The 21,711-nt window shown below is 50.4% G+C and overlaps 1 protein-coding gene across 1 annotated transcript in view; it reads left to right on the forward strand.

Moving 5' to 3' along the window:
- LOC123770989 (uncharacterized) overlaps positions 1 to 21,711 on the forward strand; it is a 184,639-nt gene that overhangs the window by 154,169 nt on the left and 8,759 nt on the right. The window contains exons 3-4 of the mRNA XM_045763163.2: positions 6,184 to 7,539; positions 9,839 to 9,951. Coding sequence (XP_045619119.2) covers positions 6,184 to 7,539; positions 9,839 to 9,951 — 1,469 coding nt within the window. The remainder of the gene's footprint in view (positions 1 to 6,183; positions 7,540 to 9,838; positions 9,952 to 21,711) is intronic.

The raw sequence follows: 21,711 nt of genomic DNA on the forward strand, positions 1-21,711 counted from the left end.
GTACGTGTGGGGGTGAGAGTACGTGTGGGGGTGACAGTACGTGTGGGGGTGACAGTACGTGTGGGGGTGACCGTACGTGTGGGGGTGACAGTACGTGTGGGGGTGACAGTACGTGTGGGGTGACCGTACGTGTGGGGGTGACCGTACGTGTGGGGTGACAGTACGTGTGGGGGTGACAGTACGTGTGGGGGTGACAGTACGTGTGGGGGTGACCGTACGTGTGGGGGTGACCGTACGTGTGGGGGTAACCGTGCGTGTGTACTTATCCTTGACTAGATATGGGCTCCATGCTGGAGCCGCATACTCCAGGATTGGTCTGACATATGTGGTACATAATGTTCTGAAAGATTCCTTACACAAGTTTATAAATGCCGTTCTTATGTTAGCCAACCTGGCACATGCTGCTGATGTTATCCTCTTGATATGAGCTTCAGGGGACAGGTCTGGCGTGATATCAACCCCCAAGTCTTTCTCTCTCTCAGACTCCTGAAGTATTTCGTCTCCCAAATGATACTTTGTATCTGGTCTCCTGCTTCTTACCCCTATCTTCATTACATTACATTTGCTTGGGTTAAACTCTAACAACCATTTGTTCGACCATTCCTGCAGCTTGTCCAGGTCTTCTTGAAGCCTCAAGTTATCCTCCTCTGGCTTAATCCTTCTCATAATTTTGGCGTCGTCAGCAAACATTGAGAGGAATGAGTTTACCCTCTGGGAGATCATTTACGTATATCAGAAACAGGATAGGTCCGAGTACAGATCCCAGTGGGACTCCACTGGTGACTTCACGCCAATCTGAGGTCTCACCCCTCACTGTAACTCTCTCCTTCCTATTGCTTAGGTACTCCCTTATCCACTGGAGCGCCCTACCAGTTACTCCTGCCTGTTTCTCCAGCTTATACATCAACCTTTTATGGGGTACTGTGTCAAAGGCTTTCTGACAGTCCAAAAAAATGGAGTCCGCCCATTCTTCTCTTTCTTGCTTAATCTTTGTCACTTGATCGTAGAATTCTATTAAGCCTGTAAGGTTATTAAGGTAAATTCTATTAAGATTTACCCTCCCTGAACTCATGTTGATGGGTTGTCACGAAGTCTCTTCTCTCCAGATGTGTTACTAGGTTTTTTCTCACAATCTTCTCCATCACCTTGCATGGTATACAAGTTAAGGACACTGGCCTGTAGTTCAGTGCCTCTTGTCTGTCACCCTTTTTGTATATTGGGACTACATTAGCCGTTTTGCATATTTCTGGTATGTCTCCCGCTTCCAGTGACCTACTGTACACTATTGAGAGTGGCAAACAAAGTGCTCCTGCGCAGTCTTTCACTACCCATGGTGAGACTCCGTATGGCCCAACAGCCTTTCTCACATCCAGCTCCAATAGGTGCCTCTTGACCTCTTCTCTTGTAAATTCGAACCCTTCCAAGGTCGCCTTGTTTGCTGCCACCTCTCCTAGCACCGTGACCTCTACTTGTTCTGTTGTAAAGACCTCCTGGAACCTCTTGATGCTCCTCATACACCTCTTTGTCATTCTCTGTGTACCTGTCCTCACCCGTTCTAAGTTTCATCACATGTTCCTTCACTGCCGTTTTCCTCCTGATGTGACTGTGTAGTAGTTTTGGTTCGGACTTGGCTTTATTAGCTATATCATTTTCATCCCTTTTCTCAGCTGCTCTTCTCACACTAATATACTAGTTCCTGGTTCTCTGGTATCTCTCTCTACTTTCTGGTGTTTTGTTATTATGGAAGTTTCTCCACGCCCTTTTGTTCAGTTCCTTTGCTTCCATACATTCCCTATTATACCACGGATTCTTCTTTTGCTTCTCAGTTTTTTTCCTGTCGGGTCGGGATTAACCTGTTTACTGCCTCCTGACACTTTTGGGTGACATAGTCCATCATGTCTTGTACGGACTTAGTTCTGAGTTCTGTGTCCCATGGTATATCCACTACGAATTTATTCATCTCCTCATAGTTTCCCTTTCGGTACGCCAGCAATTTGTTTCCCAGTTCTTTTCTGGGATAGAAAATTCCTAGCTCAACCAGGTACTCAAAGCTCAATACACTATGATCACTCATTCCCAAGGGGGCTTCCAACTTAACTTCCCTTATATCCGACTCATTTAGGGTAAATATCAGATCAAGCAAAGCTGGTTCATCCTCTCCTCTCATTCTTGTCAGTCCCTTATGGTGCTGACATAGAAAGTTTCTTGTTGCTACGTCCAGCAGCTTAGCTCTCCATGTGTCTGGTCTTCCATGTGGGTCTCTGTTCCCCCAATCTATCTTCCCATGGTTGAAGTCTCTCATGATTAGTAGTCTGGATCCGTTCCTGCTAGCTTCAGAAGCTGCTCTCTCTAGTATGTTGATGGTGGCCATGTTGTTTCTATCATATTCCTGTCTGGGTCTTCTGTCGTTTGGTGGGGGGTTATATATGACTACTACTATAATTTTCTGTCCTCCAGTTGCTATGGTGCCTGATATGTAGACACTAAAACCTTCACAGCACTGATTAACCACCTCTTCTAAACTCCAACCTTTTCTTATCAGCAAAGATACACCACCTCCTCCTCTCCTTTCTCTCTCTTTCCTCACTATTATGTCTGGGTTTTCTTCTAGTGCCCATTCTCCGAGTTCACTTGTTTTATTTGTAATCCCATCTATGTTAGTGTACATTGCCTTGAAGCTCACTTTCTTCTGTTCATTTCCTTGCTGAGCGTTCTGCTGGTGGAGGAAGCTGTTCCCTGGGTGTGAAGAACTGGGAGGTGGTTTGCAGGGTCTCAGAGGATTGCAGGGTGGGGGGTGGGGGTTCAAGGGAAGAGGGGCAGGTAGGGTATGGGGTAAGGAGGTAGGGGGGACATGGAGGATACGGGGTGAGGGGGAAGGAGGGATATGGAGGGTATGGGATGAAGTGGGAGGGGGGACAGGAGGGAAAGGGGGGAGGGGAGGGGGACATGGAGGGAATGGGGGAGGGGTGACAGGGTCGGAAAGCTGTGAGGGGGGGTGAACATTTCAGTGGTGACGGGTAGGGTCAGGGGAAGGGAGGGTTTCTATGCAGAGGGGGGTGGTGGTGTTACCCTCCCCTCTGGTGTTGGTGGGATGCTGGTTGTGGGTTCCCCTCTTGTCTCTGGGAATGTTGTGTTGGGGGCTATGATTTCTGGGTTTACTCCTCTCTCCCTGCACTTCCTCCTTGTCTCTGCTGTCCTGGCTCTCTCCTCCTTCGTCCTGTCCCTCTGGATTAATACTTTTTTGTATTCTTCCACATAATGCAGATTACTCTTCCTTTCTTCCCTTCCTCCTTCATGGTCTTATTTGCAAACACCACCTTTACCAGTCCGTTTCTGTCCTTGTTGTATCAACCCAACCTGAAAACCTGCACAATGTTTTGTTCAGCCCCTTCCATCTGTAACCCCTTCAGTATCCCATGTACTGCCTCTCTGTCCTTGCTATTCCATTCCTGCCTATTGGATCCTTCCTGTTCCTTGATGCCTAAAACTACCACTGATCTTTTTTCTTTCCAGCAGCTGACTGGTGCACCATGCTGCTTCCTGTAATGTGGCTGCTTGCATGGCTACCTCCCTCACATTGTTGTGAGCACATTGAACACACTGTGTTCATTGCTTCTAAGCTCTTTCTCAGTATTTCCACAAATGTTTAAGGAATAGAGGCATTTCCTTCCAGTGCAACATTCCCACCTTCCCTTTGGATGATAATCTGATGCTAAGCCTCATTATTTTTCTCTGTGAGGGATTTGATCTCCTCCCTTGCTGTTGTCAGGTCACTTTGCAGATTGTTAATTGTATTCCACATTTCATGCATTTCCCTCCTGAATTCCTCCATAACTTGGGCTAACATTTCCTTCGTTTGGTCACTCTGACTATACCCTGTGTCCCCTGTTGCGTCCTCCTGCCATCTTGTCCCTTTCCCTGATATGTTTTGATAAGAGTTAGGCAGGGGGGGGGGTGAAGAGACAGAGGGAGAGCAAAGGGAGAGAGAGAGGGAGCAGAGAGAGAGAGAGGGAGCAGAGAGAGAGAGAGAGAGAAAAGGGAAGTGTAGTGGGAGAAGGAGGGGCCAGTGTTTTGGAGAGTGTGGGAGTGTGAAGGGAAAGTCAGGTGTCCATGCCCTTCTCACAAATGTGTGACAAATTACCTACCCTGACTTTTTGTGTGCATGCAGGGAAGGGTGTGTGTGTGTGTGTGTGTGTGTGTGTGTGTGTGTGTGTGTGTGTGTGTGTGTGTGTGTGTGTGTGTGTGTGTGTGTGTGTGACTGTACTTCCCTAATTGCCTAATGGTACTTACCTAATTGTGCTTGCAGGGGGTGAGCTCTGGCTCTTTGGTCCCGCCTCTCAACCGTCAATCAACTGGTGTACAGGTTCCTGAGCCTATTGGGCTCTATCATATCTGCACTTGAAGCTGTGTATGGAGTCAGCCTACACCACATCACTTCCTAATGCATTCCATTTGTCTATTACTCTGACACTGAAAAAATTCTTTCTAACGTCTCTATGGCTCATTTGGGCACTCAATTTCCACCTGTGTCCCCTAGTGCGTGTGCCCCTTGTGTTAAAAAGTCTGCCTTTATCTACCCTATCAATTCCTCTGAGAATCTTGTATGTGGTGATCATGTCCCCTCTAACTCTTCTGTGTCCCAGTGATGGGTGTGTGTATGTGTGTGAGTGTGTGTGAGTGAGTGAGGGAGAGTGTGTGAGGGGGGGTGAGAAGAAGAGGGAGTCAGGGGGCGAGTGTTTGGGGGGTGGGGTTGTTGGAGGGAGGTTGGGAGGGAGGGTGTTTGCATGAATGGTGAGAGGGGGTGGTACGGAGGGGGTCAGCCGGTGCCAGGAGGGAGGGAGAGGAGAGTGAGAGACCGAGAGAGGGAGAGCGCGGGAGAGAGGGAGGAAATGAAATGAGGATGTGTGTGTACTCACCTAGTTGTACTCACCTAGTTGTGTTTGCGGGGGTTGAGCTCTGGCTCTTTGGTCCCGCCTCTCAACCGTCAATCAACAGGTGTTGTGGCGGGTGGTGTATGGTGGGCGGTTAGGGGGATTAGCGGTGTGGTCTTGTGACACATTAGTGTGAAAAACTAGTACCTACATGAACCGTATACATCAAGATTCTTTACATTCTTTAGCTAATATCCAAAACTATTTGTTATACTAAAATCACTGTACACCGTTAAGTGACACTAGAGGCTCTTACCGGCCAGCTCAACCACCAGAGCACACTAGGTGAGTATGAAGCATCAAAGGGTAGTTGTTGTTGACCACACCGCTGCCAGGCTCCAAGTTTCCTCCCTCGTGGCGCAGATGTCGTACTCCTATTGTGGTTGTTCACTTCGCAAAAAACTTACACAGACCCTAAATTGCTAGGGTCTATGCGTTGTGCTACACTTTGTACTGTCACTACGCACTGATTTTCATCCGTATCACTGTCATGTCCAGAGATGTGACTACTTATTCGAGGAGCGCGGTCCCACACGTGTTCCCTGTTCCTACTCGACCTGTGTGAGTGAGTGTGGGGGTGACAGTACGTGTGGGGGTGACAGTACGTGTGGGGGTGACAGTACGTGTGGGGGTGACAGTACGTGTGGGGGTGACAGTATTTGTGGGGGGTGACAGTACGTGTGAGGGTGACAGTACATATGGGGGTGACAGTACGTGTGGGGGTGACAGTACGTGTGGGGGTGACAGTACCTGTGGGGTGACAGTACCTGTGGGGTGACAGTACCTATGGGGTGACAGTACCTGTAGGGTGACAGTTCCTGTCGGGTGACAGTTCCTGTCGGGTGACAGTTCCTGTGTGGGGTGACAGTACATGTAAGGTTACAGTACGTGTGGTGTGACAGTACGTGTTGGGTGACAGTACGTGTGGGGTGACAGTACGTGTGGGGTGACAGTACATGTTGCGTGACTGTACATATGGGGGTGACAATACATGTAGGGTGACTGTACGAATGGGTTGACAATTCGTGTAGGGTGTCTGTACGTATGAGGTGACAATACTTGTAAGGTGACTGTAATTATGGGGTGACAATACTTGTAAGGTGACTGTAATTATGGGGTGACAATACTTGTAAGGTGACTGTAATTATGGGGTGACAATGCATATAGGGTGTCTGTACGTATGGGGGTGACAATACTTGTGTGGTGACAATATAGTGTCCATGAAGGCTAATGTCACCTGGTGTTCCCTCAGGCGGGCTACGCCACGTGTGTGGGTGACGGACAGTGGGCACCCCCGACGCTGCCCGCTGGTCTCACGCGCGTGGAGCTGCGCGGCTTCTTGGTGCCGGAGCTGGGAGCTGCGCAGCTGCATCACCTTCCTGGCCTCCGCGAGCTGCAGCTCAATCAGTGCAACCTCTCCAGACTCTACAATGATGCCTTCGCGGCCATGGCCGAGCTGGACCGACTCGACTTGTCGGAAAACCGTCTGGGTGTGCTCGGACCTGACTCTTTCCGCGGTCTGAGATCGCTCCGACACCTGGACTTGTCGGCGAATCGTCTAGCGAACCTGACCCAGCCTTTCACTCACTTGCCGACGCTTCAGCACCTCAACCTGCGGGACAACGCTCTCGTCAGTCTGACGCAAGACACGTTTCAGGGTCTAGACCGGGTTCAGTACGTCAATCTTGACGCCAATAAGATAGTGTGGGTTGAGGTGGCAGCGTTCCAGCACCTGACCAGCCTGGCGCACCTCATACTCTCCAACAACCCCCTCGCTACTCTCGCCACACTCGACTTCTTCGGCTCTCGGCTGCAGTACATCGATGTCTCCAACATCGGCATCAGCCGGGTGCCGCAGGCGCTCACACAGTTCGTCAGGGACCTCCGCCTGGCTAAAAATTCCATCAGAGAGATTCATCGCGGCGACCTGGACTCTTACCCTTACCTTGGTCTCTTAGTCCTGGACGACAACGCTCTGGAAGTCCTGGAAGAGGACGCGCTAGGTCGCCACGAGTACCTGGCTCGTCTGTGGCTCAACGGCAACAAGCTCAAAACTATTCCCCTGTCTCTTCCTCCCGCCCTCCGTGCGGTCTACATCGAGGAGAACCTCATAACGGCACTTCATGAGGGCGACTTCAGAGTCCAGTCCAACTTAGAGCAGTTATTTCTTCAGCGCAACCACATCGCCGCCATCGCCCCGTGTGCGCTCTGCGAACTAACAAGCCTCAAGACCCTCGACCTACAAGCCAACCGGTTGACGAACCTGACGGGTCGAGTGTTCTCCCGGCTAGCAAGCCTCGAGACCCTGGACCTCTCACAGAACCCGATACTGACGCTGGAGGCCGACGTCATGGCGGGACTGACGTCCGTGCGAGTCCTGCAGATGTCTCGCATCCACTCGCTGTCCGTGCACATCCCGGACACACTCTTCGACCCGCTGAAGGGCCTGCAGGTGCTGGAGATGTACGGGTCGCCGCAGGTGGTGGCCAAGTTGGTCAACACCACCAGGACGCTCCACTCCCTCAGGGGCATCAGGGAGCTCAACATCATGCACAACGACCTCTCAGCTCTCCGGCCAGACTTCCCGGCGTTCTTCCCCAAGCTTCAGGTTAGTGCCTCACTCTCCAGCTTCAGGTCACTCATGAGAGACGGTCATTTACCACATAATTTGCTCTATTTGTCCACGGCGACAGTCGTTGGATTATTTCCTCACAGTCCACGCATAACGCACACGGCCGAGCGCACACGGCTCGGTAATACACTCAGCCGAGTACACACGGAATAATGTAGTGAGTAGTTAAGCATTCCACACGGCTTCATAATTATTTAGTCAGCTCGGCGCAACTTTGTTATTAAACTGAAGTGGCAGAACTCAGACATCAAACGTATCTAGGCACACAAATGTTTTATACAACAACGTAAATTTTTCAATGCAAATTGGCCTTTTCATCTCTGCGAACGTTAACCTGGAAGCCCTTTAATTAATGTATGTTCGTAACATTTAAATGGCATCCATTTTGTATTCATATGTATATACATAACCCTAAAAAATGCTGCGTGAAAATACGTAAAACTAGAAAAACAAATCAGAATACGTCTGGCAGTCACAAGCTAGACTTTGAGGACGGCGCCAGATGAAAGGCGAGCTGTGCAGATGAGGGCCACGGAGGCCTTAGTGATGGTGAGGTAGAGGATGTGATGGTGAGAGAGGCTATGATGGTGAGGTAGTGGACGTGATGGTGAGAGAGGCTATGATGGTGATCCAGATATTGACCTCCATCAGGTGATCCGTATGTAGATGCATTAGGCAGTGATGTGGTGAAGCCTCCACCACATCACTGCCTATTACATTCCATCTGTTAACTACTCTGACACTGAAAACATTCTCTTTTATTATCTGTGGATCAGTTAGATATACAGATATATTAGTTGCAATCCGTGTTCATCTGTGTGTTCTACCTTGTGTGTTCTACCTTATGTGTTCCAACAGTTCTTAGTAGAGTGTCTTATATCTTCACTGTCAAGTCCTCAGATTTACTCAGTTTACGTTAATCAACATTTTTATGCCAACTTCGACTTAACCAACATGATATGAAAGTCATATGATGAGCAATATGCAGGGGAGAGAGAGAGAGAGAGAGAGAGAGAGAGAGAGAGAGAGAGAGAGAGAGAGAGAGGTGCGTGTGTGTGTGTGTGTGTGTGTGTGAGAGAGAGAAAGGTGCGTGTGTGTGTGTGAGAGAGAGAGAGAGAGAGAGAGGTGCGTGTGTGTGTGAGAGAGAGAGAGAGAGAGAGAGGTACGTTTGTGTGTGTGTGAGTGTGAAAGAGAGAGAGAGAGAGAGAGAGAGAGAGAGAGAGAGAGAGAGAGAGAGAGAGAGAGAGAGGGGGGGGGTGCGTGAGTGTGTGTGAGAGAGAGAGAGGTACGTGTGTGTGTGTGTGAGAGAGAGAGAGGTGCGTGTGTGTGTGTGAGAGAGAGAGAGGTACGTGTGTGTGTGTGTGTGTGTGAGAGAGAGAGAGAGAGAGAGAGAGAGAGAGAGAGAGAGAGAGAGAGAGAGAGAGAGAGAGAGAGAGAGAGAGAGAGAGAGAGAGAGAGAGAGGTGCGTGAGTGTGTGAGAGGGAGAGAGGTGTGTCAGACAAACATCAACGTACGGAACATCCTATATGGACAAACCCTGGTGTCATATATTAATAAAAATTTAATTTTATTAATATATGGTTTCATATATTAATAAAAATCACCAATATATCACTAAAGTGTTCAGTCTAATATTTGTCAAGTTAAATATGCGAGGTGTGAAGACACGGATGAAGACGGCCCCTCACTATTTACAGACTAATAAAGGAATAGTGACACTGAGGCGTCGACACCAGTAATATTCACTGTCACCACGGCACGGTACAGAGCTCGGCCTGATATTCACTACACTGCAGAAATTCTCTGGAGCTGTAATTGACTCGTTGAGCGAGGTTATTGGACAGTTAACACTCTGGCTACGCTAATGCCTTCTCTTACACGCTGCTGCACATTTGAAGTCTTCGTTATTAACGGTGATAACGAGAGGTAGTGTGACGATCAACGCGTCGCTCACAGCCCATTCCAATTGTTAACTACGCTCTCTAAACAAGTTTCTTTCGTGTTTAAATTCCAATGCTAAGTAGTGTGTCGTTGTGTGCCCTATCTATTCCCTTAAGATACCTTGTGTGTGGTGATCATGGCTCCCCTGAATCATTTAATAACCGTATTATTGTCCTTAATCTCATGCCCCTCAACTCTGGGACTGGCCTAATTATAGGCCTCCGGTCGTCTGGTTCATTTGTGTGTAAGTAATTTTTTTGTTTGCATCTAGATTTTTTTTAAATATAAGGAAAGATATTTGTTGCCGGTTAGTAACCATTGTTGTGGTTGACAGGTTGCCAAGCTCAGTGGCAACACCTGGGACTGTGGCAGCCAGGCCAGGGTCATGTGGATGAAGAGGTGGATGACCCACTCCCCGGTCCACTTCTACAGGTCCTACAGCATCAGGTAAGGCAGCATGGCACCGCTGGAGCATGGCACCGCTGGAGCATGGCACCGATGGAGCATGGCAACTTGCGCCGCCAGGCAACTGGGTTGAGCATGAGGCCCATACAGCTGCAGCATGACACAGCTGCAGCATGCCACAGCTGCAGCATGACACAGCTGCAGCATGACACAGCTGCAGCATGACACAGCTGCATCATGACACAGCTGCTGCATGACACGTGTGACACCTTGACGCTTCAAGGACCATGTCAGGTCACAGGTCATGTCAGGTCACTGATCATGTCAGGTCACTGGTCATGCCAGGTCACTGATCATGTCAGGTCACTGGTCATGCCAGGTCACTGGTCATGTCAGGTCACTGGTCATGTCAGGTCACTGGTCATGCCAGGTCACTGGTCATGTCAGGTCACTGATCATGTCAGGTCACTGGTCATGTCAGGTCACTGGTCATGACAGGTCACTGATCATGTCAGGTCACTGATCATGTCAGGTCACTGGTCATGTCAGGTCACTGGTCATGTCAGGTCACTGATCATGTCAGGTCACTGGTCATGTCAGGTCACTGATCATGTCAGGTCACTGATCATGTCAGGTCACTGATCATGTCAGGTCACTGATCATGTCAGGTCACTGGTCATGTCAGGTCACAGGTCATGTCAGGTCACTGGTCATGTCAGGTCACTGGTCATGCCAGGTCACTGGTCATGCCAGGTCACTGGTCATGTCAGGTCACTGATCATGTCAGGTCACTGGTCATGTCAGGTCACTGGTCATGTCAGGTCACTGGTCATGTCAGGTCACAGGTCATGTCAGGTCACTGATCATGTCAGGTCACTGGTCATGTCAGGTCACTGGTCATGTCAGGTCACTGGTCATGTCAGGTCACAGGTCATGTCAGGTCACAGGTCATGTCAGGTCACTGGTCATGTCAGGTCACTGGTCATGTCAGGTCACTGGTCATGTCAGGTCACTGGTCATGTCAGGTCACTGGTCATGTCAGGTCACTGGGCATGTCAGGTCACTGGGCATGTCAGGTCACTGGTCATGTCAGGTCACTGGTCATGTCAGGTCACTGATCATGTCAGGTCACTGATCATGTCAGGTCACAGGTCATGTCAGGTCACTGATCATGTCAGGTCACTGGTCATGTCAGGTCACAGGTCATGTCAGGTCACAGGTCATGTCAGGTCACTGATCATGTCAGGTCACTGGTCATGTCAGGTCACTGGTCATGTCAGGTCACAGGTCATGTCAGGTCACAGGTCATGTCAGGTCACTGGTCATGTCAGGTCACTGGTCATGCCAGGTCACTGGTCATGCCAGGTCACTGGTCATGCCAGGTCACTGGTCATGCCAGGTCACTGATCATGTCAGGTCACTGGTCATGCCAGGTCACTGGTCATGCCAGGTCACTGGTCATGCCAGGTCACTGATCATGTCAGGTCACTGGTCATGCCAGGTCACTGGTCATGCCAGGTCACTGGTCATGCCAGGTCACTGGTCATGCCAGGTCACTGGTCATGCCAGGTCACTGGTCATGCCAGGTCACTGGTCATGCCAGGTCACTGATCATGTCAGGTCACTGGTCATGCCAGGTCACTGGTCATGCCAGGTCACTGATCATGTCAGGTCACTGGTCATGCCAGGTCACTGGTCATGCCAGGTCACTGGTCATGTCAGGTCACAGGTCATGTCAGGTCACTGCTACATGGCAGTAGAGTGCTCAGTGTGCGGGTTTGAATCTTTCTCATACAATTTCCTGTACACAATAAGCATACTATTTTTCTTTTCGAAGTTGTTATTAATATATTTGAAATGAGTTACATGTGTGCGGCGCTCAGCACCCGACAACTCTCAGTTACAGGTGTGCGGCGCTCAGCACCCGACAACTCTCAGTTACAGGTGTGCGGCGCTCAGCACCCGACAACTCTCAGTTACAGGTGTGCGGCGCTCACCACCCGACAACTCTCAGTTACAGGTGTGCGGCGCTCAGCACCCGACAACTCTCAGTTACAGGTGTGCGGCGCTCAGCACCCGACAACTCTCAGTTACAGGTGTGCGGCGCTCACCACCCGACAACTCTCAGTTACAGGTGTGCGGCGCTCACCACCCGACAACTCTCAGTTACAGGTGTGCGGCGCTCACCACCCGACAACTCTCAGTTACAGGTGTGCGGCGCTCACCACCCGACAACTCTCAGTTACAGGTGTGCGGCGCTCACCACCCGACAACTCTCAGTTACAGGTGTGCGGCGCTCACCACCGTACAACTCTCAGTTACAGGTGTGCGGCGCTCACCACCCGACAACTCTCAGTTACAGGTGCGCGGCGCTCACCACCCGACAACTCTCAGTTACAGGTGTGCGGCGCTCACCACCCGACAACTCTCAGTTACAGGTGCGCGGCGCTCACCACCCGACAACTCTCAGTTACAGGTGCGCGGCGCTCACCACCCGACAACTCTCAGTTACAGGTGCGCGGCGCTCACCACCCGACAACTCTCAGTTACAGGTGCGCGGCGCTCACCACCCGACAACTCTCAGTTACAGGTGTGCGGCGCTCACCACCCGACAACTCTCAGTTACAGGTGCGCGGCGCTCACCACCCGACAACTCTCAGTTACAGGTGTGCGGCGCTCACCACCCGACAACTCTCAGTTACAGGTGCGCGGCGCTCACCACCCGACAACTCTCAGTTACAGGTGTGCGGCGCTCACCACCCGACAACTCTCAATATCACACAGGAAATTACCGAATCTTCATTGGCATCTTCCTCCTGGGTGGTGAACCACCACTGGTGGCCCCACCACAGGTCACACCACTACTGGTGGCCCCACCACAGGTCACACCACTACCGGTGGCCCCACCACAGGTCACACCACTACTGGTGGCCCCACCACAGGTCACACCACTACTGGTGGCCCCACCACAGGTCACACCACCACTGGGGGCCCCACCACAGGTCACACCACCACTGGGGGCCCCACCACAGGTCACACAACCACTGGGGGCCTCACCACAGGTCACACCACCACTGGTGGCACCACCACAGGTCACTCCACTACCGGTGGCCCCACCACAGGTCACACCACCACTGGGGGCCTCACCACAGGTCACACCACCACTGGTGGCACCACCACAGGTCACACCACTACTGGTGGCCCCACCACAGGTCACACCACTACCGGTGGCCCCACCACAGGTCACACCACTACTGGTGGCCCACCACAGGTCACACCACTACCGGTGGCCCCACCACAGGTCACACCACCACTGGTGGCCCCACCACAGGTCACACCACTACCGGTGGCCCCACCACAGGTCACACCATCACTGGTGGCCCCACCACAGGTCACACCACTACTGGTGGCCCCACCACAGGTCACACCACCACTGGGGCCCCACCACAGGTCACACCATCACTGGTGGCCCCACCACACAAACACACCAATTCCAGAGATTCAACGGCCAGCTGCCAGAGGGGGCAGGTGTGTTCACATATTGCTTCCCAGTTGGCGCAGAGGCTTGGAGCTGAGAGTCCTGTGGCTGTTCCGTGACCTGTTTTTGGCCCGGCTGGTGCGGGGAGTGACTGTTCGAGGATGGGGCCATCTTACCTCCGGTGAAACTGATGGCTGGAGTTTTCTTGGTGGGTGGACCATATGTCAGTGGGTATGGAGCTAAGGGAAGTGGTCCGTCTCGAATTAGTGGATGTGATGGGCATCCAGCTCATTCGAAACCTACGTGTGGTGGTCAAATGTCTATAGCAAGGTGTGTTCTAGACGTTCATCGACAGTTGTGAGGGACACTAATTACCTATGCCTGACGGAGTGGGCACAGTATGGGTGGTCAACCTAAATGTAGGCGACGAGTCACAATAACGTGGCTGAAGTATGTTGACCAATCCACACACTAGAAAATGAAGGGACGACGACTTTTCGGTCCGTCCTGGACCATTCTCACAATGGTTCCCCCAAGCACAGTTCACTTGAGAATGGTCCAAGACGGACAGAAACGTCGTCGTCCCTTCATTTTCTAGTGTGGATTGGTCAACCTAAATATGAAAACAACGAACGTGGCAATGCATGGAGCCTCGTTTGGAATGCCAGATGGGCTGTTGGCCCAGCTGTTTGGGCAGTTTGGGAAGGTGTTCAGGATACATTGGAACAATGTCTCAGCAGGCTATTGTGGGGCTACTTACCTGCAACTTGCAGGATTTTGACAATGTCTCTGAAATGGAATGTTCCGTCTTCGATATCCCTGATGGGGTGTACCCAACTCGGCATTCTGCAGTCTTGGGAGACTATGGATTTGCTCTCTGGTTGTCGAGGCTGGAGCTTCCTCTCTAGGGCATAAAGCCAGGGTAGGTCTATATAGGGGAGAAGCTGTTACACATGCATCCGGTCCCCCCTCTCCACATTGCTGAAATTGTCCAATGGAAAGGCAAACGCCAATACGCATGGTTCCAGCACCTACACAGGAGCTGCCATAACGAAATTGAAGTCAACAACGTACTGCTTTAGGGGCTCCAGCTCCAGATTTTTCCTCGAGGTTAACTCCTGAAACCCATCCCAAAAGTGGGTATGACCACGAGTTAGTGGAGACTCCACAGCTTTCCCAGCTGTGGAGTCCCATCTACTCAACACTGTATGTATTCAGGCCAACTACATGTGTTTTCAATTTAGGTTGCCGGGACACCTGGGTCCAGATTCACAAAAGCACTTACGAACGTGTACATCTTTCTTCAATCTTTGACGGCTTTGGTTACATTTATTAAACAGTTTACAAGCATAAAACTTCCCATTCAACTGTTGTTATTGTTATAAACAGCCTCCTGGTGCATCGAAGCTCTGTTTAATAATTGGAAAAAAAGCCGCCAAAGATTGAGAAAAGATGTACAGCTTCGTAAGTGTTTGCGTAAGTACTTTCGTGAATCTGGCCCCTGGTGGTGGCATGCTCAGTTGGTGCAGCTGATTGGTCAATATCTTCAGAGAGGGTGATTTTCTGCCTCTCAAGGCCCAGGACACTCCAGTAAGGGTGTTGGCTGAGGGGTGTTGTTCTGCCTCCCAGCCTTCCAGAAGATGGGCCTGTGTATGTGTGTGGGTCCCACTTGCGAGCGAGGGGGTGCTGGTACACACTGCGTTACCGGAGGTCTACAGGCAGCAGGTATGTGTGCTACAGTTGCACCTGAAAGGCTGTGTCCAACCTAATGTGCAAGTGGAAGTACAGTATGCATCTTGCGGTCGTGGTGGAGGAGGCTACCCTCGGGGTGTCCCCTGCTTCTGTGGATTGCGTGTCTGGTTAGTCTGCTCCACCTGTGGGGCCTCTAGAGGTGTGCCATCTCTTGAGGCACACCTATAGAGGTGTGCCTCTCCTTTGGAGGGTGTGCGCTCTCCACGACACATTCAGGATCCGACACTTCTGTCTGTGATGGTGCCTGAGCAGAAACAGCGGAGGAAAGCCACCCGGATGCGATCCCACGATTGTGAGGACTCTGTGGAGCAGATGGAGGATGAACAAGGTGTGGTGGTGGATGCGGCAGTGGTTGTTGCGGAAACAATCACTGGTGGTTGTTTCCACCAGTGGTGGTGTGACCTGTGGTGGGGCCGCCCAGTGATGGTGTCACCTGAGGTGGGGCCACCAGTGGTGGTATGACCTGGGTTGGGCTGGACAGGAGTCATTGGAGGGGTCATGCCTGGTGGTGGTGTTGTCTGTTCATATGCTGGGCATCACCTAGTTCTTATGAGGAACTGTTGCAGCATAATTGGGCAGCGGTCTCTCACTCGGTGGAGGCGGCAGTGGGGATGCTGTCCAAGAGAATCTTGAGGATTTTTCAGTGGGGGCGTGTAGTGAATTGTCGGGTTCTTTCTCAGGTCTGGTATTCAGCTCATTATTTCCCTTTGAGCAGGGCCCATGTGCTTGGTTTGGAGAGGGTTGTTTATCGATATGTGTGGTGTGGCAGCTACCACTTGGCTCGCTGGTCCTCACTTGTGTCAGGGTCTGTAGGATGGGGGATAGGTCTGGCAACTGTGTATGTGATGTCGTTAGCTGTTTTTTTTGGGGGGGGTGACCACTCCTAGGTGGCTAGGGTTGGAGGATGATCTCAATTCCTTGGCTCTGAATTTCAGTTCAATTCAGGTGAGTTATCTCATAGGGGATGAAGATCTGTTGGGATGTGGCTTTCGTTGGTTTCCTCCTGTATGGTAACAAAGTTCTTTGGTCGTTGAGTAGGTCTCCTGGGTATGTCTTTTGGTTGTCGGGAGGTATATTCAGAGCTTTTGCGTCGTATGGCTCACAAGGTGGAGGGGTTGCACCCGTTATTTGATTTGGGGATGGTGTGGGGCACTATGAGCGAGCCGTTTTGTCGCCACAAAACAATCGGAGTTGATGTATTGATTTCTTCATGACTCTTGCTACCAATGAACGGTTGTTTATGTTTGGTATTGTGGGCTCAGATTGTTGTCCCCATTGTGGGGAGAGTGAATCCCAACTTCTTTTGTTTTACTTTTGTCGGCGGGTTTCTTGTTTGGTGGACAGATTTCAGGGTACGATAGCTACCTTATGCAGGTCTGATTTGCAGGTATATTTTCTGTGATTTTTCTTCTTGTCAGAATTCAAAACACTTTACAGATACTGGTGTCAGACAACATTTTTTGTTCGTGGGTTGGTAGGTTAGAAGGGTACGATGTAGCTCAGCTCTTGGGGTTCTTGAGGGGTAGGCTGAACTACACGATGTGGTGACTGCAGCGGTCGTTTCCGAGGGACTTTGTTCGGTGGTTCACAGCGGCTTATGTTGCTGCTGCTCAAGTGTTGTAGGGTTTAGCGGGTGGCGGCGTCCGACATTGTTCTGTATTCTTGGTACATTAGTAGAGACTGCATCTCCACTTTTGATTGATTGAGTGTGTTTCTAAGCTCCTGTTCTTTTTATTTTGATGTTTGAGTGCTTACAGCCATATATAATATATATGTGGCTTTTAATTATATTAGGCTATTTTCCTCAGCCCGTGAGTTGAACGTTCTCCTGCCCTTATTCTGCTGTTGGACAGTGTCCAACGTTGCCATGAATTTTCTTTGCCATTGTGCTGTCTTGCCCCCTTGATATATGGGGCCTTCAGTGTGTGTGTATGTTTCTGTTGGAAGGTTTTGAGGCATCTCCCATCCTTGCTAGCTGCGATGGAGCTGTGTATGTCTTGTATGCATTGTCACGGTTCACCCCTTTTCAACTTATGTAGTGAGGGTTATTCCCCCGGGTCTTCGACCTCCTGTGCCTGGGCGCCACTGCTTGCCCCGGGGCCCCCCTAGTCTACCAAGGGCTGGCCTTGAGTTGCACCCCTGGGGAGTGGGGAAATCCAACCTTACCTCTGTTACTCTCAGTTGAACTTGCCCGCCATGACACTGGGAAAATCTCTCTCTCTCAATCAAGGTCGCCAGCTGGGTGTTTACCGTTGTGTCCCAGCAACACTCCTCAGTGGTCTTTTCATTAATTGTCACAAACCATGGATTCGATGTCCGATTGTAATGATATGCTACATAAATGGCCTACTCAAATAGTCCTAGAGATGGGAGGCTCAATGAAACAGTGTTAAAATCGATAAGTTTACTGAAGAAAACTGATAAATATACGTGGAACTAGTGATAGGATGCCAATACGAGAACAAAAACGCATAAGGAGAACAATATCAAAAGTATCCGAGTCACCAAGAATTCTATTGAGGGGCAGGTGACCGCGAGGGGCGGTCGGAAAGCAAGAGACACGCTCGTCCTGGAAGTCAGGACACTCAAGAAGGACATGAACAACTGTAAGAGGTACAATGCAATTAGGACAATAAGGAGCAGGGTGGCGCTCCATCTAGTGACCATGCGTTAAGCGAGTATGTCCAATATGAAACCTCGCCAGAGCTGTTTCCTATCACCGGTTACGGTGGTAGGAGGACAGCCATGAGGAAACACAACATTTAGGAGTACGTAATTTGTTACCAGTAACAGACGACCAAGAAGCCTGCCAACGGATGGAGGGATGGATAACCAGGTAAAAGTCGGAATATGGAATACCTTTATGAGAGATGGGACAAGAGCTGACAGCTTCCTTAGCGGCAGCATCCGCACGCTCATTTAAAGACACGCCAATATGGCTGGGAACCCAACAAAACTCAACCGACTTAAATTTACTGTGAACGAGAAACAGCCAATGCTGGATCTCGACAACTACCGGATGAACCGGATTAAAGGACCCGAGAGCCATGAGGGCACTACGAGAGTCAACACCAACTACAAAGGAAGACTGACAACGAGAAAGCAGGAGACGAAGAGCATAGAGAATAGCATAAAGCTCCGCTGTAAAGATGCTAGTCTCCAGAGGTAAGCGACACATATAAGTGCGATCAGGAAAAACAACAGAGCAACCAACACCGTCCGCAGACTTAGACCCATCAGTGAAGACAGAAACGGAGCAGGAGTGAGAAGAAAAGTGCTCAAGGAAAAGGGGTTTTAGAACCGTAGGAGGGGTAAAAGCTTTAGTGATGCGGGTCAAGGATGTACAAAACTGCAGAAGGGGGACTCTCCACGGGGGGCAAAGAAGGAACAATACGAGGAGAAACATTAGAAACACGAACGGAAAGAGAATCCTGTAAGCGAGATAACCGGACAGAAAAAGGGAGGCGGTGAAGAGGAACAGGAACCACAGGATGGGTAAAAGTTAAAGCATGACAGAGGTGAGAGGAAGGATGTTGTAAGGACCGCACAAGATAGCGAAGACAGTAGCGATCACGGCGGTCCTGGAGAGACAGGAAGCCAGTGTCAACATACAAGCTAAGGATGGGAGTCGAACGAAAGGCACCAGAACTGAGGCGCAACCCAGTATGGTGCAAAGCATCAGGACGGCGAAGAATAGAGGGAGAAGCAGACGAATAAGAAAGGCAACCATAATCGAGCTTAGACAGGACGAGAGAGTAATGTAAAGCAAAGAGAGTGCGCCTATCCGCTCCCCAAGAAGTATGGGATAATACCCGAAGGAGGGTTAGGGCCTTAGAGCACTCAACACGGAGGTAAGAGATATGGGGAGACCAAGACAAACGAGTGTCAAGGAATAACCCCAAAAGCTTCGCGGAATCTTTGTACTCAAGGGGATGACCATAGAGTGACAAAGAAGGAAGAAGAACGACCCGTTTCCGAGTAAAAGACATGGCACAAGTGTTAGAAGTAGAGAACTTGAAGCCATGATCGGTGGCCTAAGATAACATGGCATCAATCGCAATTTGAAGCCAGCGCTAAAGGAGAGGCGAATCATCACCCTGACTGCAAAGGGTAAGATCATCGACATAGAAAGCGGAGAAGATACCTGAAGGAAGAGAGGAAAGAAGACCATTGAGGACAACCAGAAAAAGAGTAGTGCTCAGAACACTACCCTGGGGCACACCTTCATATTGCTGAAAAGAGGCAGAGAGAGCGGAACCAAGGAACACCCGAAAGGAACAACGAGAGAAGAAGTTGCGGAGAAAGAGAGGGAGATGACCACGAAGGCCAAAAGAATGAAGCTGGGATAGAATATGATATCGCCAAGTGGTGTCGTAAGCGTTTTCCAGGTCAAAAAGGATGCCAACAACGGAGGTCCTCGCAGCAAAAGCAGCACGAATATAGACCTTCAAGTTCACCAGGACATCTGTCGTGCTGCAGCACTTGCGGAAACCAAATTGAGAAGGGGAGAGGCGGTGATGGCGTTCCAGGAACCACATCAGACGAACGTTAACCATATGTTCAAAGAGTTTGCAGACACAACTTGTGAGGGCAATAGGGCGAAAGTCCTTAGGGGAAGTTCCCAGAGACCCTGATTTGCGAACAGGGAGGACAAAGGCATCGAGCCAGTCCTCAGGGACTGACGACGACTACCAGATCCGATTATAAAGACTCAGTAAATACTGAGACGTGCACGGAGGGAGATGGCGAAGCATCTCATAATGAATGCCGCCGTAGAACCGCAGAGGGCCAGGGCAGAACGAAGTTCAGAGAGAGAGAAGGATCGTTATAGGAAAGTCGAAGAGGCGTGCAGAAATCTAAAGGACGAGACTCAAGGACAGGTTTACGAAGATGGAAAGATTGGGGAAGATGAAGACCAGAGCTAACAGAAGAAAAGTGGGAAAAGTTTGGTAGCGACCTGCAACGGGTCCGCCACAAGAGTACCACGGAGGTGAAGGAGCGGTGAAACATTGGGGACAAACTTACCCGCTATTTTGCGGATACGCTTCCAGATCTGTGGCATGGGAGTTTCGGATGTAATTGTGGAGACATAAGATGCCCAAGATTCACGTTTAGCCGTACGGATGGCCCTACGGGCCACCGCACTCGCTCTCCGAAAGAAAAGAAAAGAATCGGCCGTCTGCCGACGGCAGTGCCTCTTCCAGGCTGCACGCTTACAGTGGACAGCCCGAGCACAGTCTGCATTCCACCAGGGAATGCACTTCCGCGGACCCCGAGAGGAAGAGCGAGGAATAGAGTGGAGGGCAGCGTCGAAGACAGTGTCATGAAAAAGAGGAGAGTGCGAGGGAGAGGCAGAAGGAAGAGGTCAGAGAGAGCAGCACTGAGGGTAAATAGGTTCCAGTCTGCCTTAGCAAACTGCCACCTAGGGAAGGAGAGGAAAGGACGAAAAGAGAAAAAGGAAATAAGGATGGGGAAATGGTCACTGCCATGGAGGTCAACAAGTACCTGCCACATGAAATCTAAGTAAAGAGAAGAAGAGCAAAGAGAAAGATCAAGACAGGAAAGGGTGCGAGTCTGAGAGTCCAAATGAGTGGGCTCACCAAAATTCAGAAGAGACAGGGAAGAAGAGAGGATAAACGGCTCAAGAAGGCGACCTCGGGTATTCGTCAGAACATCACCCCAAAGAGAATGACGACAATTGAAATCACCCAGCAGGAGCACAGGCTCTGGCAAGGAGTCCAGGAGGTGTTCCAGATCAGGAAGAGAAAGCGGGACACTCGGGGGGAGATAAATGGAACAAACTGTTTACCATTTCCCCACAAAGATACGAGCAGCAGAACAATGGAGCGGCGAAAGAAAAATTAAGAGGACAAAGGGAACATTTGAGCAAATCAAGAGAGCAGAAGAATTAGGAGGGGGGGGGGGGGAGAGAAAGGAATAGCCATGAAAACGACCAGGACGAGCACCAAGCATCGGCTCCTGGAGACAGACACAAAGGGGCAAAAACCGCGAAATCAGAAGTTGGAGTTCGAGGAAAGTAGTGTAATAACCTCGAACGTTCCATTGCAGAATAGACAACGACGAGAAGAGAAAGGACAACAACAGAGAACAAGGAAGAAACAAAGGCGAAAGAGCAACATAGCACGTTAAAGAATATCAGGGTCAGCAAAGTCAGGGTTAGGGGGCAACCATCAAAGGTGATCATCACAACCTGAAGGGGCTGATGGCGACTACCACGAGGGGGACGAGTTAACGTGTCCACCTGGAGAATAGAATGGCCCTGGGCATCAAGGATATGTTGAATATCGTCGAGGCAGTCTTGCAGATCCCGAACACCGGTCGCAACATGAGGCGGGAGGAGAATAGTGCCAACCGAGTGGGGTTGAAGGTAACAGAGGCATCCACGGAATCAACGAGATGTAGATGGAGGGAGAAATCGTCAGGAGGCGCAGAATCAAGAGGGAGGTATCAAAATATTTAGCCCACGAAGCGGGACCAAACAAGGCTTGATAGGTATCAGAACAAGAAGGAATCGAGTGAGGGCGGCCGTGTCGAGGATGGCGTTGAGAACC

The sequence above is a fragment of the Procambarus clarkii genome, chromosome 65, assembly GCF_040958095.1.
Source record: "Procambarus clarkii isolate CNS0578487 chromosome 65, FALCON_Pclarkii_2.0, whole genome shotgun sequence".
Lineage (NCBI taxonomy): Eukaryota > Metazoa > Arthropoda > Malacostraca > Decapoda > Cambaridae > Procambarus > Procambarus clarkii.